Here is a 13,645-nt window from a genome sequence, read left to right as displayed (position 1 = left end):
TTGGTCGGTAAGCATATCATATCACGGAAACCCCCATGTGTATTCTTGCTTCTGAGGCACGTTGCGTGCCCTCTTGGGCCGGTAGGTTAATTGAAACGCCCCTCATTCGTGATGCATGTGATGCCAGGCCCGTAGTGTCTGGTGCCATGGACCGTTGTCTTGGGAAGCCCTACAGATCCGGTATGGTGACATCTTGAGGCGAGCAACGTGGGATAAGAGACCGTGCACAAGGCGTTCGCGGGTGGGATGGCCTGATTTGAGCCGTATCCACGTATAAAATGGTTACCTTGTTACGGTGATGCTGTTGCTTGCCGAGTCAGTATCGTATCGGTGGCCTGGTACTTTAAAAGGTGATCTTGTGTACAAAGTTAGCCCACATCATCGGACCGTATCGCAGAATGGACGAGCAATGAGTAGTTGTATCGAATGTATCTGGGTGTGAGGGCGAAATACGAAGGGGAAGTCCTAGGAAACATCTTGTGTCGTAGTCATCGCAGCACCTTTTACAGGTGCCTCAACTACCCACTCTCTCAACGCAGCTCGCAGCTGCTTCTCCACACCCTGCTCGACCCAGAAGTGTCCGGCGCCTGCAATCTCAACACTTGAGAATGTTGGCCCATGGTCGGCCTTCAGATGGTCACACCAATCTCGAATCTTCTTGGCAGATGCAAAGATATCTTGGTTGCCATAGACTGCCAGCGAAACAAACTTCCCGATGCTTGTTAAATTTGCATCTGTTGAACGGCTCCACAGCTTCTGACCTAGCGCAGGTGCCGCAAGCGTAGATATAGGGGGTGTCAAAGGTGAGATGAGGAGGTAGCGGACTTCAGGAATGGCAAGATTCACCTCGTTATGCTCGAGTAATGTAGTCGAGTTTCCATGCTTCCGACCTCGATGGCTGAGGCTTCTAAGACGGTGTCCTATATCCAAACTGCGCCGTACGTCGACGCTTCCCTTTGCCTCCCGGCTGCTCCTTCTCTTATCAGGACTTGTCTCCTCTCCGCCGATTGTCAGAGACGTCTTGTACTCATGCTTTCTCCTGCTCTTCTCTCGCTCAGCGTCTCGAGCCAAGTTGATCCATTCTAGATTGCTCTGATCTGCTAGCTTGTGCGCCCTCAGCAGAACCTCGTCAGCCGCAGAGCCAGCCAAGGGGTTAGTGAAGCGTTGTAGGATCGTCGGCACGGGCGGAAGGTGCTTCAAGATGAGAGAGCCGTAAGAGTAACCACCAAGGATGACCAGGGGCACTTGACCAGGCAAAGAGTCGCTTGCCTGTCGCGTTGGTGGGCGTACCGGCGACTGATCTGGCGTAAAGATTGTATCCGACGTAGGGAACGGTCGTATGAGGCTCATGTATTGCAAGAAGCTTGCAGCGAAGGAGGTATAATCGTCAAGCTCCGGTCTTCCAGACCAAGAGGTTCGGCTTTTGTGTTTGGAGCCATGAGCACCTCTGTATCATGTTAGTAGGCACTGAGGCTAAGCTGCCCATGCAATCGTACCGAAAGTTGAAGGTTCCGACTATGTACCCAGCCTTCAGAAGCTCATCCACAACAATGCCTACGACGCGGTCATCGTAGCTCCCGCCCATTGGAGCATAGGGATGCGCCATGACGATACCGCGTACCCTCCATTGCGGCCTCCCTAGAGGATCTTTTAAGGGCTCGTCAAAGACATCTGGGTGGTATATGCGGCAGTCAAGCGTGGTATCATCGTGTATCGAGGGTATCGTGAAGCTGTAGTGGGGCTCCAAAGGGGCGCGCATCTTCCGGGCCTATGATAGACCCGTAGCCAATATTCATTGCATGCTTGGTGGATTAGGAACGGTGCGGAGGTCCCAAGGCTGCGTCAAGTGCCTGGGCGTGTTTGTAGGCTGCAAGTTGTAAGTTGTGGGGTCAAGGTTGCGGAGCTGCGGAGGTGTTCGCCGCGGCAGTGACGTTGGTCAGGAACGGGCAAGGCACGATCCATGCACAGTCCGCGGCCTAAGGACTCCTACAAGTATCACTGACATGATTGAAGTCGTTAGAACAGAATGTCGGCTTGTGAAACCTGGAACGCTTCATTCTAGACTGCTGAGCTACAATTCTGTCCACTGCTCATGATGGAATATTCAAACGCCCAAACACCTCGCTCAAGTACCTCAAATGCCCATGGTCGTACAACAATGTCTCAATCCGTATCAGTATCCTGGTGGGAAATCATAAGTTCAGGATCAGGGTCATCATTCGAGTCGTCGGTCTGGAACAAGCTTGGTTTGGTTAGTGCAGCCTCTGGCGGCGAACGTCCAATCCTGATCGCCGACCCTGTCATCTCCTCTTCTGGTGGAGGCTTGAAGTCCTCGAGTCCTACCAGTGAACTGGTAGCCTTCTCGTTGCCCTTTTGCTTCACTCCGAGCGCTTCATGTAGGAGGTCTCGACCTTGCTGGAACGCCTCAAGCTCGGCTCCAATGGCACACATAAGAAGGTTCCAACTTCTGGAGGAAGCATACTCTAACTTTTCGCCCAGGAAAGTGATTGTAGCATCCATCTGATCCAGCAGACGTTTGGGATCTGCTGCACCGCTCTTGCTCACTTTGTGCATATACCGCTGTAGGCTTGCTTCGTAGTTGGCCACCATCTTCACTGTGTCGTTCCACAGTAGTGAGCCTTCTTCGAGTGCAGCACGCTCGACGTCAACCTCCTCACACTTCTCTGCTAGCCTTGTGTATTCATCCTGCCAGTACTCGTGCGCCATTTCAAGTGTTCGACGCTTCGGAGGAAGGGCAGGGAACGGCGAGGAAGAGAGTGGTGTGTGGTTCGAATTCGTGGGGCGCGCGAGGAAGCTCAATACCTCTTTGTCCAGCATAGAGAGTGAAGTCTTATATGACGAGAGCTTCGCTTCTTTGGAATTCTCAGTTTCTGCGAGCTCGTCCAGAACTCGCCGTTGCCGCCGCTTCAGCGCCCACAGCTCCTCTTCCTTCTGCCTGATGTCTTGCTCCAGCTTAGAAGCTTCGGTCTGAAGAGCTTGTGTCTTTGTGCCAGCATCCTCGCCCTCAATACTCTGAATCTTCGTTGCCAAGCGCGCACGCTTCTGTGTCCAAGTCTCAGTCTTCTCCACATTGTATTGCAGATCCCTCAGCCCTTCGTCCAACATGTTCAACTCCTCAGCTTTGATGCTTGCGAGCTGCTGAATACGCCTGAAGATCCCTCGTCTGGCGGTACTGAGGCCCACCTTCCTCTTAAGAAGTTTGCGCTGGTCTTCGCCATTGTCTTGGTTCTTATCCGCAGACCGGACACTGCTGACAGTCGGAGTGGTGCTACCGTTCGACACCAAATCATCAGGGATAGCGTCGTTGCCGCCGAGACCATTCATCAAGCCGTCTGCCTGCGCATCGAGTAGCTCTTGGAGCTGCTGCTCGAGATAGCGAGCGCGTCGTTGCAACGTGAGCACATCGTCTGGTACACGTGGTACAGGCGAGATGCTGGCTTTCGGAGCGCTCCAGATCAGTGACGAAGTTACTGGTGGTGGTATGCGCGGTGGTGGTCGAGAGTTGTAGAAAGGCAGCTCATGGTCGCGTGTGTGTGGGTCCTCGAAGGACTTCCGGAACTTTGAAGGCGGTGGTGAGAACGAGCCGAGGACCGAGTTTATCAAGGACATGTTGAATAAGTCTAGGGCGTGGTAGTAAATGTTGAAGCCATGGAAGCTGTCAAAGCGGTATTGTTTGTTCAGGTGACTACAGTGCTGCTGTTACCTTGAGCATGTGAACGAATGACGAAAGCGCGGAGTTCTTAGTCATCAATGCTGTAAACCACCATACTGGAAAGTTGCAAATGACGAACTCGAGTGATGCGCGCCAGTACAATCACGATTACCAAATGAATGCGTTGGATACTTCGATCGGGGAACTTGGCAATCAGTCAAGCAGCAAGAAGATGCTGGAGTCGTGTTGACTTCAGTGTAACGATGCTCAAAACACTCTACAGACCTCCACGCTATACCAGCAGGTCTAAAAGGTTGCGGAAAATAGTTGCTTGCTCATCAGCGAACGATCCCGCTATCGCGATATGTCGTAGAATTCTTTTGGTGTTGAAGATCCCAAGTGCATGTGTTTGAGGTTTACAGGCAGGTCGATGGTCGAGGTCCCACTCGCACCGCGAGTACTAGCGTCTCGCTTAGGCCTTCGCACCCGCTCTGCAATATTGAAGTTCGCAACTTCTGCTTGCGACGTGAACAGCACTAACCTCAGGAACATCCACCGTACGTCCACCGTATCTGCTGCATTTCTCGACAATCGCTGACTTCACATCAACAGTAGTCCATTCCACCGACATAAAAATGGCTGACGCTCCTGCTCCCGCTCGCGGCGGATTCGGATCTCGTGGAGACCGTGGTGGTGACCGTGGCCGTGGCCGCGGCCGTGGACGTGGTCGTCGTGGCGGCAAGTCCGAGGTGCGCACAACAGAAATTTGAGGGATATGGGCAAGCATTGACAATTGCGCAGGAGAAGGAATGGCAGCCCGTCACCAAGCTCGGCCGTCTCGTAAAGGCTGGCAAGATCAAGAGCATGGAGGAGATGTACGTTCAAGCGCATGGCAGGCACAGTGCGAGAGACAGCGACTGACAATTGGCAGCTACCTTCACTCTCTCCCCATCAAGGAGTACCAGATCGTCGACTTCTTCCTCCCCAAGCTCAAGGACGAGGTCATGAAGATCAAGCCCGTCCAGAAGCAGACCCGTGCTGGTCAGCGTACCCGCTTCAAGGCCATCGTCGTTATCGGTGACTCTGAGGGTCACATCGGTCTCGGTATCAAGACCTCCAAGGAAGTCGCGACCGCCATTCGCGCTGCCATCATCATCGCCAAGCTCGCCGTCGTCCCCATCCGCCGTGGTTACTGGGGTACCAACCTTGGTGAGCCTCACTCGCTCCCCACCAAGGAGTCCGGCAAGTGCGGTTCCGTCACCGTCCGTCTCATTCCTGCTCCCCGTGGTACCGGCCTCGTCGCCTCCCCCGCTGTCAAGCGTCTCTTGCAGTTGGCTGGTGTCCAGGATGCTTACACCGCATCCACTGGTTCCACCAAGACCCTCGAGAACACACTGAAGGCCACCTTCGTTGCCGTCGCCAACACATACGGATTCCTTACACCCGACCTCTGGCGCGAGACCGCTCTCACAAGGTCTCCTCTTGAGGAGTACAGCGACATTCTCCGTGAGGGCAAGAAGTACTAGATGTACAGCGGTGAGGCTACGGTTCTTTTTCAGCATTCCTGGATTATGGCGTGAGGTAATGCACGGGCCCCTCCTATAAAGTCAATAGGTTTGGGACGTCCGGCACGAAATGAAACTCCATTACGACCTTCCAAGCTCTTTGTTACTACTGCTATGTCGTGAATCTTCTATCTCTTTCTCAAGTGCGCCCTTCTCAAGAGAAGGAAGTTGTGTTAGCTAAGTAAATCGAAGACCCGACGCCAGCAACACAAGCAGGTACATCAGGCTGGTTCTTCAGAAACGTGCTTCCATAAGTAATGCATAGACGGTGGCTTGAGTCTGTCTTGATAGAACCATGGTAGTTTCCACTTGCACACTAGCTCGATCCTCCGACTGCGCCTTCTCGTTGCCCAACCACCAGAGCTAGCTCTCCCATCACTTTACACTCACCGTTGCGCACGTCGCCAATGTCTGGAATGCTTACGAATCCATACCGAGCTGCTGGCGCTCAGTCGTCGAGACTGTCGTCCAAGCCAGTCGACAAGTAATTGAGAGCGCGCAAAGTGAAAATATCGAGGACGCTGTACAAAAATTCAAACACATTGAAGGCAAACGCACTAGGCTGGATATCTGGAAAGAGAACTCCTTTGACACTGCGACATAACTCTATCACTTTGTGTTTGGGCCGTCAGTTCAAGGCCCGCCATACCAAGCAACTGTCTTTGATGAGGGTCCAGAAACACAACATAGCATTGTCTCTTTGCGATCTACTTCTAATCGACCATTGCAGAACACAATGTCATCAACGAACAGAGAGATGATTGTGTAGGGTTCTTACATGTTCCGGATACTCAACGGAATCCGTTCTCATGTCCAAACATGAGTGCAAATAACGACTACACGGCGCCATTGTACTTAGCGGATCCACGATAGGATTCGGTCAACTAATCCGTACATCGGTACAATGCCTGCGGCCTACCCACCGGCACCACCACCTCCCCCCGCCAGTGCCGTCCTCAGATGAACCGCGCCTTTCCAAAATCGAAGACTTGCTCGCGGCTCAACAAGGTAATCTAGCTTGACTCCTACGCGAACAGACAGCCGCAAATGATGGGGCGGACACCAAGTATCTGTCTGCTGTGACGAGCGAATACAACAAGGCTGTTGGAGAGCTCACACGATCTTTCAAACAAGAAAAAGAGACACGGCAAAGAACAGAAGGAGAAGCTGCCTTAGAGCGAAGACAATTGATTACTACAGCTGAGGAAAGGCTTACAACGAGTCAAGGGCTCAAACGGGCAGCCACATAACAGAGAGAGGAACGGCAAAAGGCTGAAGAAGGATGGCAACGTGAGAGAAGAGCCCTTCAAGATCAGGCTGCCAAAATTACAGAGACGAAGGAAATAGCACCGAAGGACGTCACGACAGCTCATGCTGCGACGAAGGATTGATTGGTTTAACGTCCTATGTGAGTCTAAGGCTATGGAAGACGAAGCTGCGACAAATGAGTTACAGGGGTGTATGGAGAATTTGAAGACAGAGGCATATGCCGAGAAGAGGACCAGGATGGAGAACGAGATCAAAGCTGCAGAGGCAAGGCGGAAAGGCGATGAAGACAGCAAAGGGCGGGTTCAGCGCTTCCAGAAACTTCTCCAAGAGTCCAAGGAAGCACAGCAAAGAGAACGGTCTGACGGATGCCGTCCTATTCGCGGACCTCTTGTCCTCAAGGGCAGCGAGCGTAGCACTGAGGTGAACGGAGACAAAGCCAAGCCTTTAGGTTTTTCGATGACTTCATTGTTGTCACCTTTGCGGCTGCTCCAAGACAAGACTCAAAGCCTGGAAGTAGATGCGAAGTACAACGACAGATCTTGGCCAAGACGCGAACGAATAGAACCGCTTCCCGCTGACTGTCGCTCCCATATCCCAAGCCAGTTCCAAAACACACAACACGTGAGCTACTTCAGGTTTCACGTACCTTGTCCTACGTGATATTATTGTGATTGCTTTGATAATTCGTCCCCTCGATCAACACGAATCCAAAACTTGAACCTCGCCAGACACCTTTCCAATCCGCCTGGCAGCCCCGAATGTAATCGAGGTTCTAGATGGAGTCTGGATTTTCGCAAAGCAGACCTCAGCTAAACGATCTCAAAGAAGACAGAAAGAAAAGCCTGTGTTGCAAAGACACGAGATAGGTGCGCTCGGTACTTGCAGTACTTCTGGTGGATTGCCGTGCGATTTCGTTGTGTTCTTGGTTCAAGTGAGGAGATCAAGAGCCTGTCACCGTGGTGGTGTATGTGCTTGGTTATTCCCTTGACCTGATGGTCCCTGCTTGGGGCTTTCGGTCACCATTTCTTTGCTTTGGGTTCCGTTGTAGAAGCGAGGGAGGCGAGAAACTGCTGGGCTGCGTTTGCGCCTGTCGTAGGATGACAGAGCATTGACTGGTCGTTGCTTGTCACTTGATGAAAGGATGGAAGAGGTGCGACAGCTCGCGCGATTGTTCAGCAGCATGTGGTTTGAGTAGCTTGTTATAAGTTAAGATGCATGTGTTTGAGAATCGCTTATTCGTGGTATATAACTACTGGCTCATCGCTCATCATCTTGCACACGTGGATCTATGTTCCAAATCAACCCAACATACCTCGGAGGGTCATCAACCCCAGATAGCCACACATGCTCTCACTATATGTACTCAAAACGTGCGTTCGATAATGCAGAGGGTATATTATACGAAGGAAAAACCAGCCTGAACCAAGCCGTAAGAGATAAACATGGAATATGCTGCAAAAGCAATATCGAGCGCGATGCCGAACGTAACGTGGAAGAAAATGCCAGGTAATGGGGCAGGGCGTGCGCCGCGCTATGCACCAGTGAAAGCCGCTCCAAAAGTGGTATGTATTTGAAAGTAAGGGTAAAGTATCCGTAACTTTGCGCAAAGTCGACGGGAATTACAAAGTCGATGATGGGGATCGTCGGCAAGGGTATCGGTATCCAAGTCGGCAATTGAGGGGTTCGCTGAAGGATCCGTGGACCGGTCCGGACTATGCCGCAGACCTACGCCGCAGCGTGGATGGGCGTTGTAGTTTCGCTCGATTCGGGTATTCCGCAAATCGGGCCTCCACATTGTGTCTTGAACGGCCAGTCCACGTTCTCAAACTGTGTGCCATGTTGGCTTTCCCAGTCTTTCCGCCACATCTCATATTTGAGATCCCATCTCTGTTGCAGCCTCTTCCGCCGCGCCTCGATTACTGCGTTGAGGCGCTCCGACTCTTGCGCGTGTTGCCATTCTTCTGCCGCCTTCTCCTTCTCCAATTCTGCGTCCATGTCTGCCAGTTCTGCTTCTTGCTTTTGCATCTTCAGCTTCATTGCGCGTTCTTGCCGCGACCGCAGGACATTAATGGCGCTCTCGTGTTTCCGGGGTAAACTCTGCTGGATCATACGCTGACGATCGAGTTTCTTGAAGTCGTCCTGAGTGACTGTATGCGCAAGGCCTGGATCCGGATTTGATGAGAGGCAATATGCCTCCATGTGTTTCAGCGCAGTCGCCACATTCTGTGTCTCGAGGTCCTGGGCTTTGCGCAGGTTGTCTTCTGCGGTGATCTGGGCGTCCTCGAGGTCCTCGAGCTCAAGGACATGCTGTGTAGCGTAAGCAAATTGAGTGACGTTACGTCGTGCGACTTCGCTTACATGCTCCTTCCGCTCATCCTCGTTGTTTTCGTGTTGAGCTGCAAGCCGCTTTAGCGAGCATTGGTGGTGAGCCTGAAGTGCTTTTCGCTGTTTGTTTTCGAATGCTGCTACCCGATCCAGCTGCTCCTTCTGCTGAGACTTGAAGCTCTTTAGGGCTTCGTTCGCGAGGGAAGAGTTGCCGTTTAGTAGCTGCAGTGAGATACGCCGAGGTGGGGTGTTTGGCACTGATTTCGATACCGCTGGCAGTGATGTCTTTTGGGCTGGTCGAAGCAGATCAATCGACGACATGCCGTTCTCGCTGTAGCCAGAATCTCGTAATGAACCTATTTCCGGTGACCGTACGGCGCCTTCCAGAACAAGAACCGTCTCTTCTTTTGTCAAAACGATCTCGATGGTGGCTCGTCGTAGTGGGATGCCGCAGCAGCTAGGCATCGCCCCCTCCTTCGCCTGCAGGGCCTCCTTAATGTGCGCTCGGATGGCTGAGGTGGATAAAGAGTGGCCGCATTCGAGTTTGGGCCCTCGAGCCTTGCCGTGATGCCTGTGGTGCGAGGGAGACGTGCATGAGCTGCATACTCAGTCAGCCATGTGCTTTCCATACACACCAAGAATGCCTACCTCGAGTCCCTTCTGAACATGGAAAGAAACGATGCACGTTTCCTCCGCGTACTCGTCTTCTGTAACGAAGATGCGCTGGATGACATGGAGTGTGCAGCTGAAAAGGTCGAAGCGGTTGAGTGGCGCTGCTTGAAGTTTGCTGGGAAGTAGTCCATGGTGGATTCAAAGGTAACAGAGGCCCTGGCGAGGGTTGGCGTGATCTGCTGTGGCGGCAGGCGTTTACCATGAGACTGCTCTCTCGAAGTCCTCGAAGGGTCCGTGAAGCCAGTAGACTGCGTCTGGTGCGAGTGAAACGAAAGTGAGCTGCTGTGGGCGCTGCCTACAGTGGTGGTCGACAGGGCTCTCGATATTGCTTGCACAGGGCACAGGAAGCGGTAGGGATCCTCGATGCCGGACTCTCGTGCCAGCAGTACTAACTGCGCGTCGACGTCGTCTTCACTTTGGTTCACTGGCAAGCCGAGTGCGTCCCTCAGGTAGACGGCGTCGTCGAAGATTTGCATGGTGGTGAAGGCATCGTCCCTTCTTGGTTGAGCCATTGCGCCGGAGCGCGCATGCAGTTATGATAATGATGTCAGGATGGACTCGAGCAACATGCGGGTGGGCGTGCGTCGTTAAGGTTTGAGAAGAGTGCTTAGTTTCGGTAGTCTCCAGCTGCAAGGTTCGGGTCACCGCGCATAAAAGAGAGAGATCAGCACAGCGCGGGCACTCTTGATGTGGGCGGTAGGCGCGAGTGGGATGAGGGAAAGCGGCGGTGTGAATGAGTGCCGGCTGCTAAGCGCGCTTCGCCAGATGCCCACGTACATGTACATGTAGTGGACTACCGATTGGGAACCATGTAGATTATGCGCCGACCTGGTGCATTCCTCGCAGCGCGGCCAAGGCCGTCTTTCTGGCCTGGAAACGATGCACCAACCGAATTGAAACACCAACTCGACCGCACCACCCTTCCGTCAGCATCGGCTCTCAGCAGGCCCGGCGCCGCGGTTGCGACACAGCTGCATGTTCCCGCCGAGGTTACGCCTCACTTGATAGAGACATTCTCCCTTCATCATCACGACACACAAGATCAGCGTCCGGACTTTTCTCACCCAACATTGCAGCTCCAGCCCGCTCCTTCCCTCGCACTGCCAGTCCCCCACAACACCCTGCATATATTGCCTCCGCCCGGTGTTTCCTCCCGAACATCCCCGATCACCGCACTGCCAGCAAACAAAGCACACACACCGAAGCCTATCTCGTGATATCTACACCGGCCAACCACGGTTCCGATGTATTTGACCTTTTGCTAGTCGCCAGTCGCTGGAAGTGTTTAGGCTTCACCGCCTGCTAGTGCACCAGAGCTCGATGACGCTAATCAGACGGATTCACGCCGGAGTCCTGTCAATGTCCGTCCAGGCGGGAACCCGTGACGATGCATGGAACGGACCTCCAGTTCAGTGATTTAGTCGCATTTGATGTAGCCAGTTGGCGTGTAGAGATGGAGAAGTGGGGGTCACTTGTAGCTCACGATTCGATGGATTGTGGAAGACTAGTCTGCGAAGGGAATTGTTGCTGGCTGAAGGAGGATGTGAAGGGACGTCGACCTCGTTGCCTTTGGTCCTACTTTTGCTGGTGCATCGGCCAGCGTCTGCACCTCAGCGTGACAGCGAAGGCTATGTCGTGGTAGCTTCCAACTGCCACTCGCCTTCAGAAATATCTAGATCGAGCATCACCGCTGCAACGGACCGTTTGTGTTCATCAAATCCGCGGTGCAAGGGAGCAGGATGTGACGCAGCATCGGCTCTGAGATAGTACAGGAACCGCTGTTTGTGTGACGTGGTCCCCGTTCATATGGTACTTCGCCGACTTGTGCTTCAAGACAGCAACACTGCACGGCAAGGCATGTCCAAAATATGTCTATTTGCAGCCTGGAATGATTGCCAGCGTGAGCTTGAAGGAATTCACACTGTTGCTGCGCGCTGAATCTTGGAGCATCACAGTGATGTGCTATGTGTACACATTCGATACCGCTCGCAATGATGCTATTTTCAAGCTTTCTGTACGACATCCCACCCACATCGTATCGCATCGGTACCTGCTTAGTGACTCCGCATGTTGTACATCATGCAGCCAAGCGCTCATGCAGGGCGAGCGTCACTCCACCACCGGAGGAAGGTCTGTGTGTCTGGACAGACTCGTCTCGCATCCGTGACACGAAAGCTTGTTTGCAGCATCCCCACCACGGGCGGAGAGTTGCGAAATCTGCTCGAAATTGGAATGAAGATCTATTACAAAGACTAGTGGCTCGGGATATGTCGTTCCGGAATTTCTGTACGAAAAGTGTGCGCAGGGCGAGGAGATGTAGAAATACAACGTAGATGTGCAAGATACAGTGCGGTATGCAACGAGCGCGAGTCATCGCAGCAGATGAAAGCCAGCCCAGTCTATGCTGGTGTCGATGCGTCCTGTCTTCCTGAACGCCGGGGATTATGCAAAGAATACATCAAGCAACATGGAAAGCATCTATCCCGAGATGAGTACCCACAAAAGGAAAACTGCAATACGTTAGTCCGGAGGGTTGACAGGAGGAGCGAGCATAGACTCACATATCATCAGAACACCAAACATCTTTGCAACAAGCCACCTGTTGCCTTGCACGCGGCTCCAGTACTTCATCAACTCGCGCTGCGCACCCTCGACGTTGTCCACCACATCCTCAGTGTTGGCATCAATGCGCTGGATCTGCTCGCCCTGCTCGGACACCATCTGCGCCAGTTGACTGAAGATACCACCGAGCTCTTGGATCGTGGACTCGATCGACTCTATCGCTTGTCCTCGCTGTTGGATGTATGCGTTCTGTGGTTGTGCCTCCTCCATGAGCAGCAATTGTGCGTCTGACTGGGGCCCACCGCGTGTGAGAGCAGACGATCCCGACGGCTCGAGGGAGAGCAAGTCTTGCTGTGCAGCGTTTGTGTTCTTGAAGCCGCCTGGAGAGCGGCCTCGTTGCGGCGTCTGGTACAACGGAGAGTCGGTCCGGCCAGGGTCAAGGGTAGATGATGATTGCGCAGTTGAGAGGAATTGTTCTGTGCGTGAGCGCGATGCCTGCATGTTCTTCGTCCGCACCTCCAGTACATCCTTGAAGTTTGTGCCCACGTTCTGCAGCTTGTCCTTCAGCAGCAGAACCACGTTGCTATTGTGCTCCCCCTCTTGGTCCACGCCTGGTTTCGCCTTAGGGTGCAACTTCGCGTTCATTTGCTGCAGGTTCTGGACCTGTCCAGAGAGCGCTGTCATGTCTTGCTTGATTACGAAGGTAAGCTCGTCGAACTCTACTGGCCGGTCGTCGAACAGCGTCTTGCGCCTTGCGAGTTGTGACAGGCGCTCCAACTTCTGCATTGTGCTTGCGACTCCTCGTGCGACTTCAGCGGCATTGCGCGCGAACTCTGAGCGTTGTCGTTGCGGCGAGGGGTTTGCCTGGGCCTTCTCCTGGGCTGTTAGGAGCGACTGGCGCTGGGCTCCGGTCTTCGACTGCGCCTGTCGTCGCTGAGCCTGGGCGAGAATCGAGCGGAACTCATCGGTTCGGTCCTGGATCGAGACGGCCATAGCAGCGGTGTTGTGCGCAGATGTGAATCGTTGTCCTCGAGTACCCGTAGATGATGATGTTGTGGAGTGCCGCTTCTGGATGTGTAAAGGGGCAGTGGTGTGCTGCACTTCGGAGCCTCTGGAAGGCCTTGGCGGCGTTACGGGGCGTTTGGAGAGGTGAGATATGTGGAATATCGGGTGTTGCGACGTTTGGTGGAGAAGTGTTCGAATAAGGACCGTTGAGGCCCTTCCGCGGTCCAGTTCCCCCAACGTGGACACCACCCTGGCCCGTGAAGTGAAGTGGCGCAGGTGGCGCTTGCGTACTCACGAACATCGCCCTTTCAGCGAGCAAGGGAACTGCTGACACTGAGGGTCGCAGTGAAGAACATGAACATGCAATCGAATGTCAAGCTGTGTAGCTTCAGAATTCCTGCATAATCGTGGCTTCCCACCATTTCGCGCGTCGAACATCTCCAAGACTTGCATTGACGGCGCAGATCTCTATGGTCAATGTGTACTGTGTGGCCGCTGCCCAGCCACGCGGAGGGCCGGCTGATGGTGAACTGGGAAACGACAGATGCATTTCCTAGCAGCTGAAGTTTGAATC

The 13,645-nt window shown here is 53.4% G+C and overlaps 8 protein-coding genes across 8 annotated transcripts; 4 read left to right on the top strand and 4 right to left on the bottom strand.

The window, feature by feature from the left end:
- Positions 1-32: 32 nt before the first annotated feature.
- On the top strand, positions 33-261 carry BU25DRAFT_412111 (uncharacterized protein; the record flags this gene model as incomplete). Its single annotated transcript, XM_033706721.1, has 1 exon — positions 33-261. One exon carries the CDS (start codon positions 36-38, stop codon positions 195-197), a length of 162 nt encoding a protein of 53 aa, XP_033560040.1. The 3' UTR covers positions 198-261.
- Positions 262-413: 152 nt separating this feature from the next.
- BU25DRAFT_370908 (uncharacterized protein) lies at positions 414-1,886 on the bottom strand. Its single transcript, XM_033703965.1, has 2 exons — positions 1,497-1,886; positions 414-1,447 (listed from the first exon to the last, which is right to left on the bottom strand). Exons 1-2 carry the CDS (start codon positions 1,757-1,759, stop codon positions 466-468), a joined length of 1,245 nt encoding a protein of 414 aa, XP_033560039.1. The 5' UTR covers positions 1,760-1,886; the 3' UTR covers positions 414-465.
- Positions 1,887-2,028: 142 nt separating this feature from the next.
- Positions 2,029-3,702, bottom strand: BU25DRAFT_412109 (uncharacterized protein). Its single transcript, XM_033706720.1, has one exon. It carries the CDS (start codon positions 3,628-3,630, stop codon positions 2,164-2,166), a length of 1,467 nt encoding a protein of 488 aa, XP_033560038.1. The 5' UTR covers positions 3,631-3,702; the 3' UTR covers positions 2,029-2,163.
- Positions 3,703-4,135: 433 nt separating this feature from the next.
- Positions 4,136-5,510, top strand: BU25DRAFT_395827 (40S ribosomal protein-like protein S2). Its single transcript, XM_033704802.1, has 4 exons — positions 4,136-4,230; positions 4,286-4,422; positions 4,475-4,548; positions 4,605-5,510. The coding sequence occupies exons 2-4, from the start codon at positions 4,309-4,311 to the stop codon at positions 5,197-5,199; spliced, it is 783 nt and encodes a 260-aa protein (XP_033560037.1). The 5' UTR covers positions 4,136-4,230; positions 4,286-4,308; the 3' UTR covers positions 5,200-5,510.
- Positions 5,511-6,627: 1,117 nt separating this feature from the next.
- Positions 6,628-7,357, top strand: BU25DRAFT_412107 (uncharacterized protein). Its single transcript, XM_033706719.1, has one exon. It carries the CDS (start codon positions 6,661-6,663, stop codon positions 7,165-7,167), a length of 507 nt encoding a protein of 168 aa, XP_033560036.1. The 5' UTR covers positions 6,628-6,660; the 3' UTR covers positions 7,168-7,357.
- A 603-nt stretch (positions 7,358-7,960) lies between these two features.
- BU25DRAFT_104700 (uncharacterized protein) lies at positions 7,961-10,169 on the bottom strand. Its single transcript, XM_033700275.1, has 3 exons — positions 9,481-10,169; positions 8,866-9,430; positions 7,961-8,814 (listed from the first exon to the last, which is right to left on the bottom strand). The coding sequence occupies exons 1-3, from the start codon at positions 10,014-10,016 to the stop codon at positions 8,233-8,235; spliced, it is 1,683 nt and encodes a 560-aa protein (XP_033560035.1). The 5' UTR covers positions 10,017-10,169; the 3' UTR covers positions 7,961-8,232.
- A 1,138-nt stretch (positions 10,170-11,307) lies between these two features.
- Positions 11,308-11,930, top strand: BU25DRAFT_104707 (uncharacterized protein). Its single transcript, XM_033700276.1, has one exon. The coding sequence runs from the start codon at positions 11,469-11,471 to the stop codon at positions 11,835-11,837; it is 369 nt and encodes a 122-aa protein (XP_033560034.1). The 5' UTR covers positions 11,308-11,468; the 3' UTR covers positions 11,838-11,930.
- On the bottom strand, positions 11,910-13,259 carry BU25DRAFT_104675 (t-SNARE). The gene is made up of 2 exons (XM_033700274.1): positions 12,066-13,259; positions 11,910-12,014 (listed from the first exon to the last, which is right to left on the bottom strand). Exons 1-2 carry the CDS (start codon positions 13,057-13,059, stop codon positions 11,983-11,985), a joined length of 1,026 nt encoding a protein of 341 aa, XP_033560033.1. The 5' UTR covers positions 13,060-13,259; the 3' UTR covers positions 11,910-11,982.
- Between the last annotated feature and the right edge of the window lie 386 nt (positions 13,260-13,645).

The sequence above is a fragment of the Macroventuria anomochaeta genome (assembly GCF_010093625.1).
Source record: "Macroventuria anomochaeta strain CBS 525.71 unplaced genomic scaffold BU25scaffold_23, whole genome shotgun sequence".
Classification (NCBI taxonomy): domain Eukaryota; kingdom Fungi; phylum Ascomycota; class Dothideomycetes; order Pleosporales; family Didymellaceae; genus Macroventuria; species Macroventuria anomochaeta.
This window is presented reverse-complemented; position numbering and strand designations above follow the sequence as displayed.